This window comes from Leguminivora glycinivorella, chromosome Z, assembly GCF_023078275.1.
Source record: "Leguminivora glycinivorella isolate SPB_JAAS2020 chromosome Z, LegGlyc_1.1, whole genome shotgun sequence".
In the NCBI taxonomy this organism is placed as follows: Eukaryota; Metazoa; Arthropoda; class Insecta; order Lepidoptera; family Tortricidae; genus Leguminivora; species Leguminivora glycinivorella.
The window spans coordinates 19819271-19836766 of NC_062998.1; the positions used below are offsets into that span (position 1 = coordinate 19819271).

At 40.2% G+C, this 17496-nt stretch overlaps 1 protein-coding gene across 2 annotated transcripts in view; it reads left to right on the forward strand.

Annotated features, from left to right (window-relative positions):
• The window catches only part of LOC125240953 (GTPase-activating protein), a 44513-nt gene that overhangs the window by 9791 nt on the left and 17226 nt on the right, over positions 1-17496 (forward strand). For both annotated transcript variants that reach the window (XM_048149162.1, XM_048149163.1), the window contains exons 2-7: positions 2792-2912; positions 14114-14921; positions 15062-15174; positions 15552-15744; positions 16194-16342; positions 17175-17391. In XM_048149162.1, the coding sequence (XP_048005119.1) occupies positions 2792-2912; positions 14114-14921; positions 15062-15174; positions 15552-15744; positions 16194-16342; positions 17175-17391 (1601 nt within the window). The remainder of the gene's footprint in view (positions 1-2791; positions 2913-14113; positions 14922-15061; positions 15175-15551; positions 15745-16193; positions 16343-17174; positions 17392-17496) is intronic.

Here is a 17496-nt window from a genome sequence, read left to right on the forward strand (position 1 = left end):
TACGGACTAGCGCTGTATTTAATTATTTAGGGTCGGCGTAGCATGTCTTCCGCTTCCCGTTACTTCCTTCCACATTCAATTGCAATGCCTTTCTCGTTACATGACTTTCATCCCTTCGCATCACATGCCCATACCATGCCAGACGATCAAATTAAATAATGTAGGTACCGAAGTTACCGAATGCAGGTAGCTGATTCAAATTAAGTCCGAAATTGTGTATCATGTTATAGTGGGTAGCGATTGCGTGTGGGTGTTCGCATTCGCACGGTGCGTGCGATTCCACCGCCTGTGGGTCGCAAGCCGCACGCAGCTTCTATTGTGCTAGCTACTTGCGCTGAGAAATGCTGCCTCACCCTCGACCCCACACTACTTAGTACCTTATTTACAAAAACTACGCCAACCTGAGATACTCGCCATGCAATGCATACGCATTGTTCTATATAGGTATGCATTACCAAAGACAACATTCGCTTACTTGTAATTCGACATTCGAGTCACGATTCATTTTATTATATACTCGCCCCGATCTATTCATACAATGCGTTTTTATCAACGTCGTTGCAAAACATCGAATTGTTGATAATACTTCTCTATATAAAAATTAGGAATTGCACACAGATATGGACCCGTTTGAAAATTATCAAAGCGGACAAATCGTCAAAAATAAAAATAACACATTGTCTATTCTATATAGATTGTATTGATTATTGATATGTTAACACGTGATTGAACATACATGTTGAACTGGAGCTATATAACAGTACATACATAATATACATAGATAGGCGTTCTTTAAATATGGTTGGAATAAAATATATAAAAGAAGTATATTTACTCTTGGACAGCATAGTTGTCGTTGTCGCTAAACAATTTATTTAGATACTTGGAGAACCGCCTAGGAAGCTTGTATTTAAAACATTCAGGTTATCTCTGAGGTAAAACTTAAGTCAATAATTACACGAAATTCTTAGTAAAGTAGGTAGGTAGGTTATACCTACTCTCGGTTTCGCCACAACCGTTTTACGCACGATGGAGAAACGCGTTAATGGTTGCCATTGTGGCTACATAGCAGTACATGTTACATTTGCACTGGAACTGGTGTTACTATTTAGAATTTCCCGTTTCTCTCCCACGATCCAGTTATGCCGTGTGTTACTGACATGATGATGATGACGCTTGTTTTTGCATCAGCAATTATATACAAGTTTCTCTCGCAGACCAATTATGACGAATTTGTGGGAGTCTCCGGCCGTAGGAAGGCATCTCCTTTGTTTGTGTGCCTTGACAATCGCGGCAACAATCTTGCCATCCGCATTACAACCTTTACTAATTATACTAAATAATGCTACTTTTAGTTCGCCCTACATTGCGAACCTCTTTGTAATTTTAAACTCGTTAAGGCTTGTGACGTTTCTAAAAGATTATTCAACAATTATTATTGTAGAAAGCGCCGTTAATGACAATCGTTATTAAATATCATTCACACAATTGAAAATATACTTTTACTTGCACATGGCCTGAGTTAATAAGTAGTAAATAAGTACATGCTACTTCAGTCAGTCTCTGTATATTACTGTAAGTACAGAGGCTTATACATATTGTAAGCTTTGAACAGTCACCCTCATAAAGAAGTGATGATTTCTGTACCTTGTCGCTTTTAAATCGTTTGACAATTTTGTATGACATTTCAAACATGACAAGTTATAGAACTCATCACTTATTTTTGATATTCAAATTCTAACAAACAATATTAATTATTTCCACGGGTATCCCTACCTATTTTTCAATGATGATGTACATAAAGTATATACAATAAATGTATACATACGTATAGGCTGTCCAAACGGTTTACCAAAAGTCGACTGGTTGTTGCAACGACGACCCAAAATATCTTTTGGTCAGGGTTGTAATAAAGAGTAATCGGTGTTCGTCCACCACTGCATGCCGAGGCGGTGGCAGGGCGCTGTGTATGGGTCGTCGGTTGCCTCACCTTGGCTCTCCCATTATGGTGATATCTTACGAGGTCGGCCGGCACGGTACGTTACGCAACTTAGTAAGATCAATTCTTCGTGTCCAATTCCATTTCTTTCATATGCTTTTCTTAAGACATTCTCTAGTAATATGCATTTTTGTAAAACATATTTTAGATAAGTTATCTTATCACTGTAATCAGACTATCACCACTGAATGGGAGAGATATAATCAATATAGGTATAAATCCTATAATTACATATTATATGGCACCTAACAAGGCGAAGCGAACGCTTGACTCACATACTAGTAGGTAATCAGTAATCACTTCAGCGATAAGGACTATATCAGCAAAAAGTGACTGTTTTACTGCTGTGTTTTTCAGTCTGTCAAGGTGTTTTATCTCAGGAACGCGTGGCGACGTATCGAATTGAAAATAAAATAATATACATACTTAAGACTTGAAACTGTTACAGAAATCTTATGTTTACTCAAGAAAAGATAAGGCCGTTTATGGCTTAAAAAACGTAGACTTCTATACATTCGAGGGAATAAAAGTTATTAGGGTAGTTACTTTAGGTTGATCCATAACTATGAGATTTGTCAAATAATATCGCTTTATACCATACGATCAGAGAAAGTCTGAAAACACATTATTAAGTAAACAAACATATACACAGGTGGACGTAGTCGCACCATGAGGGTTCCTTTTGTACCTTTTCGGTACAGACCCCTAATAAATAAGTGATCCTTCTAAGTACAATAAGTGGCAACCCGTACTAATATATATGTAAGTTTATAAGAAATGCTTTGTACGCAGGTGAAGCCAAAAACTTGCCGGCGCGCAGCCATGGCGCAGCGTGCCACCGTGACATCTACTGCGTGCTGTCGCTCGACCAGGAGGAGATCTTCCGCACCTCCACCATGGAGAGGACCCTTAAGTAAGTATTCATGCATTATGCGACTTACATAGCGATAGCGTTTTGAAGCTGTTCAACCTGACGACTTGAAACATCTAGTCTGCTACTTGATTTTTTATATTGGTTTGGTCGTTTTACACTTTTGCGAATTGGTTCTTATGTATTGTAATCTTTATAATATTTGCTGTACATAAGATACCTGATTCATGTAAGGCCCGGCGCCTAACAAAGCCCATACTTTAAAATTACGTCTTTTTTTACAAAAACAGTGACAATAATGTATTATATTATTAAACATTGTTTTGTGATCCAAAGCTGCTATTAGGTGATAATAACTGATATACTGTCAATGGCTTAAACAATTTTGTTGTTGCTTTCTTACATTTCATAGATTTATTTACAATAAGTTGGGCCTTATATGGGTCAGGTACCTTATACGAATGTACTATATTTGTTACATAAAGGTAATGTTGTAGTAGGTAAGTAGGTAATTGTATTAATACGCATAGGATTGACAGCATACCTTCAAACGTCTAATTGTTATTATAACTGCATATGGACGTGCTGCATACCGTATTGTGTAACAAGAAACAGCATGAAATGTACTATGGTTTTGCTTTGTATGCCTAGTTTCAATAGCTTGTATAATCCAAAATTATTATATGTGGCGTTCCATGCCTAACGGGTCTTTAATCTTTATGCTTCATGTAAAAGATCTTTTTAAGAATATTTTTCCATACATGTAATATGTATGTAAACGTGTGGTAATTGCATAAAGAAACAGACGATCATAGGTTTTATAGAAATAGGAAGGTACTTCCACCAGTTTGCGATAGCGCCGGGTGAGCGCTTTTTATAAGTTCCTGCCGAGCCCCTATCGGCTCTATTATTAAAAGGGCCGTTTTCGGTTGTGTTGGGAAGATATAAAAGGATACAATAACAGCTCCCGTGTCCTGAACGGGCTAGCTTCCGGCGTTATCGCGGCCTGGGGACTGCCGACGGTTTAGGGAGGACAAACGTATTTAGTGGGTCAAGGTTGGCTAACTTACTATGCTGATGGTCACTGCTCGTAATAAAATGGGAATGCGATGGTTCGCTACTACGGTAATGAAGTGTAATTGATGATGATACTCTCTGTTATGTTCGTAGTTCAGCCCATTTACTTGTCAACTGTTTAATATTACCACGTAGAGAGTTATTTATGTAAACGTATAGGAGTATCCTAGGTACGACATTTACTACTGCCAGAAGTTTTAATATGAGGTTATGAAACGGAAAAACTTGTTTTCAAGTGGATTGAATTCCTGTTCCTGTGACATCCTTGTAAATTACATTATTCTGATACTTTCGTTTATGCAATCTTAATCTGCCTGGCATTCACATAACGGATTTTGAAATATTAATAGTCGTAACATTCCTGGAGTATCTACTGCAGTAGGTAATAGACATGCCTGTTGAAATCGCGTTAGCATTTTAGCACATGTTACAGCTTAAATGTATATGCATTTAACTAATATACGTATTCGCATATTCAAATCTAAAACGTAGTTATCTTTAAGGATTACTTGATATGAGGGAGATAAATGAGATAATTAATCAATGAGGGACTAAATTTAATCACTGCACTGACGAAGTAGGTAGATAAGTACCTATAACAATTCAATATATTTCCATCCCCATTTTAAACACTTATATTGATATGAATGATATGATAAATGAGTTATATCGGCGTCCCTGTGATTTACAATAGTTGGTTAGAGGACATTAGTAGAGGGAGCGAAGTGGCCGGTCGTGCAGCGCGCGGGCGCAGCGGTGACGCGACCGGCGCGGCGGCGCGGGCGCAGCGGCGAGCGAGGGGCGGCGGCGACCCACGTCCCGGATGCGTTTCCGTCCTCCGTGATCCCGCGCGTGACGTCGCACTCCACCCCCGACCCCACCCGGTCCGACTACCACTCTCACTTACATATTATACTATACGTACTTGTAACACACTAATATAATGACACTAATATTCAACACAGCTACTCAATTGGGTAGGTAAAGTTTTTTCAAGATAGGCAAATAAATAGAATACGTTATAACGATCACGGAAAGGTGGCTCTTTTATTTTTATTTCGTTTTTTTTTTATTATTATAAATGGGCTTACTCTTGACCACAGACTAGCCAAAGGCAAAGACGTGGCCTACGATGGAGTGAGCTCGCCCAGAAGATGCCTGTTTACTCTTGATTTCGTTATTTAAAATAATCTTTTTTTTAGTGACCGAAATGACGTTTGTGAAAATTAATGGCGGATGAGGTGACAATGTCTTTGCACGCTCTGAATGTATGAAAAAACACCAATGACAGCTAAGTAACACAGACAGTTCTGTTGACATCGCTTTTTTTTTCTATGAACATTATACATTAAAAAAAATGAAATTGTATAATGACATTAAATGACAGACTCCAATAAAATCCACTACAAATCTATACATACAATTTTCATTTATTTTAAATTGTAAATTTATTGTTAGTTTACCCTACTTAGCTACTTTTAGTAAACCTAAAAAAAATAGCAAGTGCCATATATTGGCAAATCATGCGCAAATTTCTTTTCTGGTTTCAATTCTAATTTTCTGGCTTCACGTCTCCTAATAGACAAAAGTTGTGTTAATATACGAGAACTACGAATAGTATAACTACCTATGTACCTTTATTCCACATTTATCCTTCAACATTAGAAGAGACCGGAAACTTAGCTCCTCATGTTTCCGTATCCTTTTGACTTTAGTAACAACGGACACTGTGGTTACAACACGTCAACTTTATTTTAAAAGCAAAATTCCCTCCTAATTACGCGTTCATTCGTTCGTGTTACAATATTTAATCCAGTCTGTACAAATAAGACAAGTCAAATAGATAGGAAGAGGTACAAACGGAAGCGCGATAATTGATTAGTGACCCCTGTGACCCGCGATTGGAGTCGGCAGGACACTCTGGTAATCATATCGAAGGAAATGTCACGTCTCGTCGCGTTAATAGGTTCTTTGTCTTGCGATACGTTATCAGCATCGCTGCGCCGCTTGCTGTCGGTACTTTGTTGCATTATTTGCTGGTATAGTGTCCATATAATATGATCATACCAATTGATAATAACTATGTAGGTATCTCACCTATGCTGTCTTTATACTTTGTTAGGTTTGTCATTGATTACGTAAGTGGTTGTTAGGTATAGGTATTAACTAAAATTTACATATTCTATCCAACGGCTAATGTAACCTCGGCTATAGTTCATTAAATAACACAGACTTTTCAGTGCTGAGTCTGTCTTATGGGAGACTGCGGCACTCACTATCAAACAACAGAGTTGTTAAGGAGACTCAAGTACTTATATAAGATTAACGAGCTTATATTTTATGCGTGTTCTTACATTTAGTGCTGACGTAGATATTGTAGTTTTCTAACAAAGATAAGTTCTGAAAGTTCGTACTCGTATGACTATTGCTCCAATCTTAGTAACGTTATAAAAAAATCAACTCAGTCGTGCTGCTCGAAGCGGAAGCTTTTAAGTGATAAATTGGTCCCGGAACATAGCAGCGCGTAAAATGATCATCGCATGTGCGTGCGCCGGCATCTCGGGCCGTCTTAAGAGCTAGCTCGTCGCCCGCCGCCCGCCCCCGCCTGCCGATAGGTGTGGCCGAATTCATTTAACAGATTCATTCAAAACATCATACCTTATCAGCCTTTAGCCAGTCGATTGCACTGCGCTAGATGTCGTCAAATATGAATGACACAATATATACTTCAACTAATCAAATTAATGAATTCGTCAATGCATGAGGCAAAGAACCGTGAAACCGTGACCAACTACTTGAATCAGCATGTGAAGACGTATGTGCCATATAAGGATTTACATTTTATAAAAAAAATTGTAGTATTTGAAACATTAATTCGACGTCATATAACGTAGCAAAATATTGTACCTACAATTAGGAGCTGTATGCGTTTAATAATAAGAGCGTGTGTATTGGCTGGGGTTCCCTGCGTGCGCTGGTTCCGCCTCCGGTTTATAAATACCGGTCTGGCGCCGGATGCGCGGGCCCTGCGCGAGCGCACTCCCACACCCACACGTGACACGACACTTGCACTCACACATCAATGCACTTTTCCTAATTGTACTTCTTCAACTATTAAACGGTGACTTCACGTACCTTAAAAGAACTTATCCTCGTGCTGATACTGATCAGTAGAATGATCGGGGCCTATTTTTCATGTTTTGTTACTGAAATATAACTATCACACACAGTTTTCCATATACTTAGATGACAAATGAGGTTGATGTCAGGCGTCAGCAGTGTCAGCACACTACTTGTACATCCTATGACTTCGTAACATGAAGCTTGGAAGGCTTGTTTATCCATTTCGTGCCGTGAATCATTCAAAACTCTTAATCTACTTTTAGAATCTTCGCAAAATCGAGATCGGCCGACGTGACAAAAAATTGTATTAAAATATTTAAAATTACACGTACGTGCATATACCTTAATTGTTTTGAATACCTCACCGGATAATGAATCAATTGTTTTATTACAATCGCGACCCACTATTAATGTTTTATGTTATCTGATAAAACAGCGTACCTACAGGAAGTAAAACTCACGCATAATAAGTTGGTCGTTGAAGCTTTCACAATAATCGCGACCAGCCCACGCGTAGTCCTACTGATTGTACAATGCGGCGCACGTTGCCATTCCGGCGCGGCGGCTGGCTGCCTGGTGCCACTTGCCAGAGGTGCAGGTTAAGGGTACCTAGTGCCTTCGATTTACGCCCTCCTCTATAGAACTTGGAAATGGCCCCCATAAGTCCCGGATTTTTTCATTCTAATAAACAGAAATAGGTATCAAAATGACTAAAAGAGATAAATGATTATTTATCATCATCCTGAGCAGTTCCTATGGTATATTAAAATATTCAAAGCCAATTTAAAGACAAACCTTTATGAAGTGATACTTTCTAAAACACTTGTAATGTAAGTGCGTGATATGACAAGAACAAGACGAAGAGCTGTGCCAAGCCAAATATATACAATACATACGAATTATGAGTCAATATCGACCTCGTTTATAATGTTTAGCAGCAGTTTAAAATGCATTGGCGTTATGAATGCAACCTCATTAGCATTCGTTTCTGCCAAGAAGGAAAGCACGTGTCTGCAAAGCAGGTAATTTTGCAATAGTAAGTTAGCGCGGTGGGCGGCGCGGCGGCGAGCGGCGCGGGCGGCGCCCCACGCGTCCGCGGCTCTCACTCCGCAATAAATATCTTGTCACAAGGAACCCGATAACGATTGTTCAACTTCTACTAGTCGCCGTAAATATACGAGGTGCGGTCCAAATGTCTCCGGCCCGACAAATATAAGAATAAGAATAAGAATAAGAATAATTTATTGAAAAAACCTTATTGCTAATGTTACATTTATGCGTTTACTTATAGTACGTGCAGTGTTACGTGCGCCCGAACTAGGAAAATAATCCTGTATCTCGGGCAAAGAGATAATGTCCTAGTTTAAAACACAATTTAATGTAAACAAATTAAACATAGTATAAAAAGTAAAGAGCGTAGAGACATTGTTGACTTGTCTGTAGAACGCGTTATAGAACTTTCTTGTGTCGAGTTGGAACGATTTATTGTTGTATGCGTGTACAGGCCCCCATCGGCGGACTATAATGTATTTGAATCGGTTATAGATGAAGTCCTTAGTCGTGTTTTTAGAAGTCAGAAAACTATAGTTGTATGTGGCGATTTTAATATTAATTTGCTAGAAAATTCGCCTTTGTGTGGAAGGTTACTAAATACCTTTAAATCTTTTAATTTAGTAAATTTATTTTGTGAACCAACTAGAATCACGGCAACCAGTGCAACATGTATAGACAACATCTTCAGTAACGATATTGCGATTAGTAAATCTGTAATAAACACCTTGAGTTCTGACCACTGTGGACTAAAAGCCTCTTTTGGCGGGAAGATAGAGGATATTCCACAAGACACTGTGTGCAGACTGATTTCCGAAAGGCGCTTACAGTCATTCAATCGTAATATTAGGAACAACTTACCTTTTCTTTCATGTAACCGAGAGAACCCTGACTGTCTGAGTTCTGAGTTGTTTAACTGTATAAAAAAGGAATTTGATGCCTGCTTCATCCCCAAGAAGATGCAGGGCAAGGTCAAGGTTAAATTTAGCGACTGGGCTACGCCGGATATTCACGATAAGAGACGCCGGCTCTATGATTTGTATGATCTGCGAACAACTGATAAAAGGCCGGAATTTATAGAGTACGTAAAGAATTTCTCGAAATCTTTTAAAAGGATGTGTGTCGCCGCTAAAGCTGATTATTTATCCAAAAAGATCTTAAATTCCAGCGATAAAGTTAAAACTACATGGCAAGTGATCAGCAGTGAAACAGGAAAGCGTAAAATAAAAGAACGGCACTACAACCTACGAGTTGCTGATACTTTAGTAAGTTCCGACCGTGAAGTGGCAGATCACTTCGAGCGATTTTTCTCGAATATACCGGCAGAGACAACAAAGTCTCTTAACTCATCGCCAATTGTCGCTGAAGAAATGCTGCAAGCTAATGTAGAAGAATGTTTAGAAATATTCACATTTTCTTATGTTACTCCGACCATAGTTATTAAAACGTTCAGATCTTTAAATTTAAAGAAAACTGAAGATCTATGGGGCTTGTCAGTTAAAGTATTACACTCAATAGTAGAATCAATCGCACCCTATTTAGCTGAGATTTTCAACAGATGTATTGAAACTGGCATTTTTCCTGATATTATGAAACACAGCAAAATTATCCCGCTGTTTAAATCAGGAACGAAATCAGACCCGACCAACTTTAGACCTATTTCAATATTACCAGCGCTAAGTAAGGTCTTTGAGAAGCTTATTCTTAATCAACTGTTGTCTCACTTTAACAGAAATAAATTGCTTGACAATAATCAATTTGGTTTTACCAGAGGTCGTTCAACTACTGATGCCGGTGTGGTAGTTCTACAACACATCTTTGACGCCTGGGAAAGAGCTCAAGATGCTGTTGGAATTTTCTGTGATCTATCAAAGGCCTTTGATTGCGTTGATCACGAGAATTTAAAGAGAAAATTGAGCCACTATGGGGTTAAAGCTGCTGCCCTTGACCTTGTTTCATCGTACCTTTCCGACAGAACTCAGCGAGTTGTTATCAATGGGACTCAATCAGCAGGTTCACCGGTAGCACTTGGAGTGCCTCAAGGTTCAATTCTCGGTCCCTTCCTGTTCTTAGTATACATTAATGATCTACCGAAACTAGTGCAAGATAAACATGATATAGTGTTATTTGCTGACGACACTTCTCTTATATTCAAAGTTGACAGAAAGGAAAGCAGCTTCGATAACATCAACGATGCACTGTCTAGCATAACAGACTGGTTTACGGCGAATAACTTACTTCTAAACGCCAAGAAAACCAAGTGCATCAGATTTGCGCTTCCGAACGTTAAGCAGGTAAATAACAGTAAGATCCAAATGAAAGGTGAAACGCTGGAATTTGAAGATCGAACGGTTTTCCTTGGAGTCACTTTGGATTCAAAACTGCAATGGCATGCACATATAGCCACTTTAGCTGGCAAACTTAGTTCTGCAGCTTACGCAGTAAGGCGAATCAGACAACTAACAAACGTAGAGACGGCCAGGCTGGTATACTTTAGCTACTTCCACAGTGTTATGTCATATGGGATCCTGTTATGGGGAAAAGCTGCAGACATTCAGGCTATTTTTGTGCTGCAAAAACGAGCTGTCCGTTCAATCTACGGATTGGGCGGTCGAGCATCTTTAAGAGAAAAATTCAAAGAGGTGAACATCCTTACCGTTGCCTCTCAATACATATACGAAAATATTATGTATGTTCGGAAAAATATCCACGAATTCAAGCTTAACAGTGACATCCATAACTATAACACAAGGAACAAACATAAACTTGCTGTGACCGCCCACCGTCTCCGTAAGGTTGGTACGTCTTTCGTCGGGAACTGTACACGTTTTTATAACAAAGTACCAACCGATATAGTGGATTTGCCATTTGACAAATTTAAGGCACGCATTAAGCGTTTGTTGTTATGTAAGGCGTACTACACTGTGAAGGATTTTATAGATGATAGGGATGCCTTTAAGGTGGTTGCTTGTCAATAGATGAATGAAGTCGTATATATTTTTTCATTTTCTCTGCATTGTGTAATTAAGCATACTAGTGTTCAATTGACGTATGAGAACATATTCTCGTCTGATTATATTGTTTTTATTTAAGTTTAGTTGTGGACACTTGGAGACCTTATACATCTCCAAGATTATGTGTTTAATGTTTAATGTTTATCTTACTTTAATTTTATTGTATAAATCTATATTTCCTTCCTTTGTAACATACGAGCACAGAATATAGTGTCTTACAGCTATGTTTTATTATTTGAATATTTAATTTAGCCTGGCAGCTTAAACATGTCATGCACACTTAAAAGTCTTTGCTGCGGTGGCGTCGTTGATCGGGTCGCCACCTTCCCGAATAAAGGTTGAGGGAGGCGATGGCTGAGATATGCGTCATACTCGTGAACGGGTGCCGTCTGTGAAGACCGGTCTGTTTATGCTTACTGGGGCTGTTATAACTTAGTAACTTTAATTCTAATTTTTATTAAATTAGGACACTTTGTTCGGTTGTCGTTTGTTTCCTTTCTTTTAGTGAATATTTTAAATATATGATTTTGACTCATGGAGACCATATACATCTCTAAGGAGAATTAGATTAAGTAGATATACATTTTATTTTTAGTTGTGACATTTAGAGTCATTTGCACCTCTAAAGTAATTTTAGACTTTTTTTTTTGTATTTGTACTTTTTATATTAAAATTTAGTGTAGTTCTTGGTTGTAATTCGACATTTAGAGACCTTCTACATCTCTAATTAATTGTATAGAGTTAACTTTAGTTAGAACTTAGAATTAGTATATAATAGTATCAATTGTAATTTCAACTCAATTTTAAATATTTTTTTAAATACCTATGTACATGTGACGTGTAAAAGTGCCCCTGTGGCCTATTTGCTGAATAAATTATTTTGATTTTGATTTTGATTTAAAATCATGAGAACATGTACATAAATAGGTATTAAAAATAAAATTAATTACACTTGGAAAACATGTGTTGCTGCGTCAGCGTTTATAACATCTAAAAAATAGATCGATCGTGTATATTTTATATTTTTACATTGTTATTCAAACTACCTATCTTAAATTATATAAATAAAATATGGCTTATTAAATATGGCGGAAGAGTTTAAAAAAAGTATGGATATCATTGTGTTCGTCATTTATTCCACTTTTTTGGTGTATAGTTTTTTTAGGTGTCTGTTGGCTGTAGGTTTTTTTACGGTGTTTAGTGCTAGGTTAGTGCCCAAACTTTTATCGTGCTTACAGCGAGATGAGTGAAAAACCGTGAGTTCATGAAACTTGAGACCAGCATAGACACCGCGTAGCGAGTTTTTTTGAATGCAATTGCTACTGTAGATGAAACCATGGTTATGTAAGACGATACTCTGTACAAAAGAAAATTAATGGAGTGACAACGTCATGGTGAAAAGGCGCCTAGAACAACCTCTGTCACAAAATGCACGAAAAAAGATAAAGGCTACGGTATTCTAGGGTTGTCACGAAATTCTAACGATTTACATAAAAGAAGGGTAGACTACGGTAAATAGCAGATGCTACGCAATATTTTTTGTCCAATTACGATAGCAGATTATGCAGAATAGTCTTTAAAAACTTAGCAGAGGCACAAGGGCATCTCCGCGACAATTTCCCCGTTCACGCTGCTTCATTTTACAAGGTTGCTATAACGAAATGTGTCTTCAAAAATATTCGGCACCTACCTTATATTCGAGACGTGACCCCAAGTGATTATTATTTGTTCTAAAAACTTAAGGTAGACTGAAGTAGAAAAAAAAAATCTTCGTTTGACGAAGTGACCCGTGCGGTTTAGGGCGATTTTAAGGACAAACATCTTTATTATTTTTATTAGGTGATGGAGAAGCTTATAAAGAGATTTGAAAAGTGCGTTGTGACAGAGGAAGACTATATTAAAAAATAAAAATAAAATTGTAAAGATATGTAAGCCCTTTCTTTGTTAGGCCGGAAACTTTTGGACCGCACATAATTGCATCTTGATGCTACTGACACATGACACTATCGCAGTAAAGAATGTCACTGCATCGACTCCTTGTGACCATGTGACTTGTCGCGTTATCTTCTTTAGATTTGTGGAGTACTTTAATAATTACCACGTTTAACGTCTTACCCATCGTTGTTCCTTATAAAATACGTTACATAGGATCCTAGTATAGACTATACTTTTCACAGGAACATACTATCAGTATAGTATGTTCATGTGAAACGTGTTTTATTTTTATTAATATTTTAATACATTATGTTGAATACTAGCTATTTTATTTTATTTATATTACTAATATAATTTCATGTTCCTTTCACGGCTAATCCAACAAAACTAAATTATTAATTTGCTGAATGGTTTTTGTACCTAGTTACCGATTGTAAATAAACTAATCCGCAATCCGTGTATTACCCCTGCGTGTGCAGGAAATAAAATGTACGGTTTACCTTATTCTGTCTTGTTAAGTGTGTTTAAGCGGCAAAGCGATTCATGTCTTACCTGTTGCACGCTAGTTGTAATTTGAGCGAATTCTAAATATTAATGAGTCATCGAGCGCAGTACCGATACTTTGAAATTGGCATCAGCAATTGTGTAAACACTTCGAATTTATTGTTGACTAATTCTCTAACGCAATTAACGTAATCTGCAATTGACCTTGCTTGCCTATGCGATTTCTTGAATAACTAAATATGAAATGTCATAGCTATCTATGCATATTCCGTTTGTTATGAATGTTATAATTATGTCGCAACTACTTAGACTGCAGACTGTTTATGTTTTGCTAGATACCGGAAATATTTTATTTATTTTTTTATTTATTTATTTCAAAAAAACTTATGACTATATTACATTTTTTCCTTTTCGCCAAACTGGAACCAGTTTGTTGGGGTTAAGTGTGTTTATTGTCAAGTGAATTACTTTTTTGATGATAAAGCAAACACGTCTTCGGTTACCGCTTCCCAGTATAACATATGAATGTTTTTGTTCCAGTCCCTTCTTCGGCGAGGAGTTCCAGTTCGAAGTGCCACGTAGATTCCGATACCTTTCCATATACGTGTTCGATCGGGATAAGCACCTCAAGCAGGACCGAGTGCTCGGCAAAGTGGCCATCAAAAGAGAAGACCTGCACCGATACAACAACAAGGACCACTGGTTCGCGCTGCGGCCCGTGGACGCGGACTCGGAGGTGCAGGGCAAGGCCTACATCGAGCTGTCGCTGGAGGATTCGAGAAAACGGCTGCGCATGGAGCCCAAGCCGCCTGACCCCGACCCCGGCGCGGACAACTGCCCGTCCAAAGCGAACAAAGGAAAGAATCTCGGGAGGCTGTCGGAGTACTGTAAGGAGAACATGCGCTTCGGCTCGTGTTCGAGTTCGACTAGCAAAAAGCTCCTCAGCGCCGTCGCAACTGAACCCGCCATGTCGCTGTCGCGTTCGGAGAGCCTGAAGGACCGAGCGCAGTGGGCGGTGCGGGCCAAGCCGCCCATGCACGCCATGTCCGAGTCGGACACGTCGCCCTCGCCGACCGCCGCCGACTACTGGTCGGACCCCGAGCGACACTGCGCCGCTCGCCAGGGGCCCGACACCATCCGCCTGCGGGTTCTCGAATGCTCAGAGCTCACCACGAAAAACGGACAGTGCGACCCCTTCGCCCTCGTCACCATACTTTATTCGAACGGACGAAGAGTCGAAAGACGCACCAAACCTAAAAAGAAAACTGTTAATCCTCAATTTGATGAAATATTTTGCTTCGATCTCGTTTTGGAGGCGGACCCGAAAGACAAAGATGGCTCGCAATCGGTAAGTTAATAATTTTGTTGGACATAATAGTTGACTTGAAATATCATTTTGTTTTAAAAATAATAAATGATAATTATTTCATTTTTGAAAAAAAAAAGATTTAAGCAAAATCAGATGTGTTAATGTGATTTGTATGGCAGGCGGGCGTGGCGAGCGAGGCGCGCGTGTCGGTGTGGCACGACGCAGCCACGCCGGTGTTCCTGGGCGAGGTGCGGCTACAGCTGCGGCAGCCCGCGCCGGCGCCGAGAGCCTGGTAACTATGATGTTCCTACACATACTACACCTAAAATATCGCACTCATGTTTCCTATAGGCTTAGCACGAGACGGGCACTGGCGAACGACGATCAGTTGCAAGATACTGTCGTGCCCGCCTGTGGCTAGGCCTATAATAATTTGTTTATCTGTCAACTGATTCAGGTCACTGTATTGACCGTAGCGTTTAATTGGTAATTTTCCGTCCTGTCCTGTGATATCCAGGTTATTTTACCAGACCAAAACATGAAGAGTAGACAATCCTTTATTTATACAAACGTAGCTCTATAATGTATAGATAATACACCAAGGTCTTGTTCCAAGACTGATTCGGGGGTAGTAGCGACGGCATGTTGTAAGGAACGTGTTCCCCGTAGGTTCTTCCTGAGCGCTCGCGCGGGCGGCGCGGCGTCGCGCGGCGCCACGCCGCCGGGCACGCGGCTGTCGGCGGCGGGCGGCGCGGCGCTCGGCTCGCTGCGTCTGCTGCTGCAGTACACGGTCGACCACGTCTTCCCCATACAACACTACCGCCGCCTCGAGGAGCTCTTCCTCATGAGTGTCACACAGAAGGTTGGTATCTGCACTCACTGGCGTTGCTTTCCAGTAAACCAAGTTTTTTGTTTCGCTTACCCCTAAGTCCTTTAACCGCCGTAGTCCGTTATATAAAACATTCAAAATCCTCAATAAGACAATTTTTTGTATGGTTTCGTGTCGGCCGGCGGCGACATGAGCAAGCTCCAAGAAAAATTATAAACGGTTATGTTCAATGCTTCTTTTATGTCGTGTATTATCCAACTTTGTCTGTACTGTACTTACCTGGCAAAAATCCGTATACCGTAAGTTGCAAACTACACAGGGTGAAGGGATCTAGTTAATAGGCGGCTAGAGGCATTTCCCATCTGCTAGTAACCGCATGATGTCCTATCTTCACCTCTCAATCACAATCTTCACAAAAAAAAAATAGAGAATCTAATGTGACATTACGGTGATGATAGCTAAATAACAATGTTTGTTGACAGCCCATCACAACATCGGCGGTATACATCCTGGGGGAGATCGTGGCGAGCAAGACGGACGCGGCGCAGCCGCTGGTGCGGCTGTTCACGCACCACGACCTCATCGTGCCCGTCGTCAGGGAGCTCGCCGACGCGGAGATATCTGTGCTCACGTGAGTTATATTCATGTTCCCCATACATACGAAAGAGCAGGCAGGCAAATATGGTCGCGCGACAAATGATAAAACATCAGGCCATCCCTATCGAACTATTTATAAGTGCGATAGGGACGGCCAGATGTTTTATCTTTTATCGCGCGACCATACTTGCCTGCCAGGTTATGTTAAGGGTCTCCCCAAACATATCGACGCGGAACCGTCTTTCGCCGACCAAAAATTGCTCGTTAGTATGAACATGCGTACGGTTGTGCTCAGCGACGACGACGCATAAGCCTCTTCACACTAACGAGCGACTTTTTGTCGGCTAGAGGTTTGGGGAAACCTAAATTGACGTTGCCGAACCCACAACTACAGTTTTATTACGTTTTTTTCTTAGTCTCTAAGTTGGCAGGGTGCTTGACAACCTCACCGGTGCTAATGTTATTTTAAACCTCAAACTTCTATGAAATTATGACTTCCTTGGACAGGCGGGGCTATCAAAATCATTGCCAGATTAGCTTGTATTGTTTATTGATACCGCAGCCACACCGCGGACACTGGCAATCAAATATATGAAAGAGGCGTTTTCCTAGCACACAGTCTAAGCTCGTGTAGTTGAACGCGTACTATGCTTGTACGAGTGAAATATGACAGGTCGACTGTGCGTTTTTTGACAGGCGGTAACTGTGAGGTAACCGAGAGGGGTGGACGGCACTTTCAGCGGGGAGCGGGAGTGGCCATGCTGTACGATAGTACCCTTTATTATATTGTGCTTATTAAACACGAACGTGTATTCCATAAGTAACATTACGTGGTTAATATACAAGGTATGTTTGTTTGTGTGCAGGGACGCGACGACGATATTCCGCGGCAACACGCTGGTGTCCAAGATGATGGACGAGGCGATGCGGCTGAGCGGCGCCGCGTACCTGCGGTCCGTGCTGCGGCCCACGCTGGCCGCCGTGCTGGCCGACCGGCGGCCCTGCGAGATCGACCCCGCGCGCGTCAAGCCCGCCGCCGCCGTGCAGCCCAACCTCGCCAACCTCAACCACTACGTGCAGAGGGTAACGGATAACGGCTAACTTTAGATCCTATGAAATATCACATGCGAGTTTCATTACAATGCGGTATTTGTTCGGTCGGCTAAATGGATGTAGTTTCAATAGTAC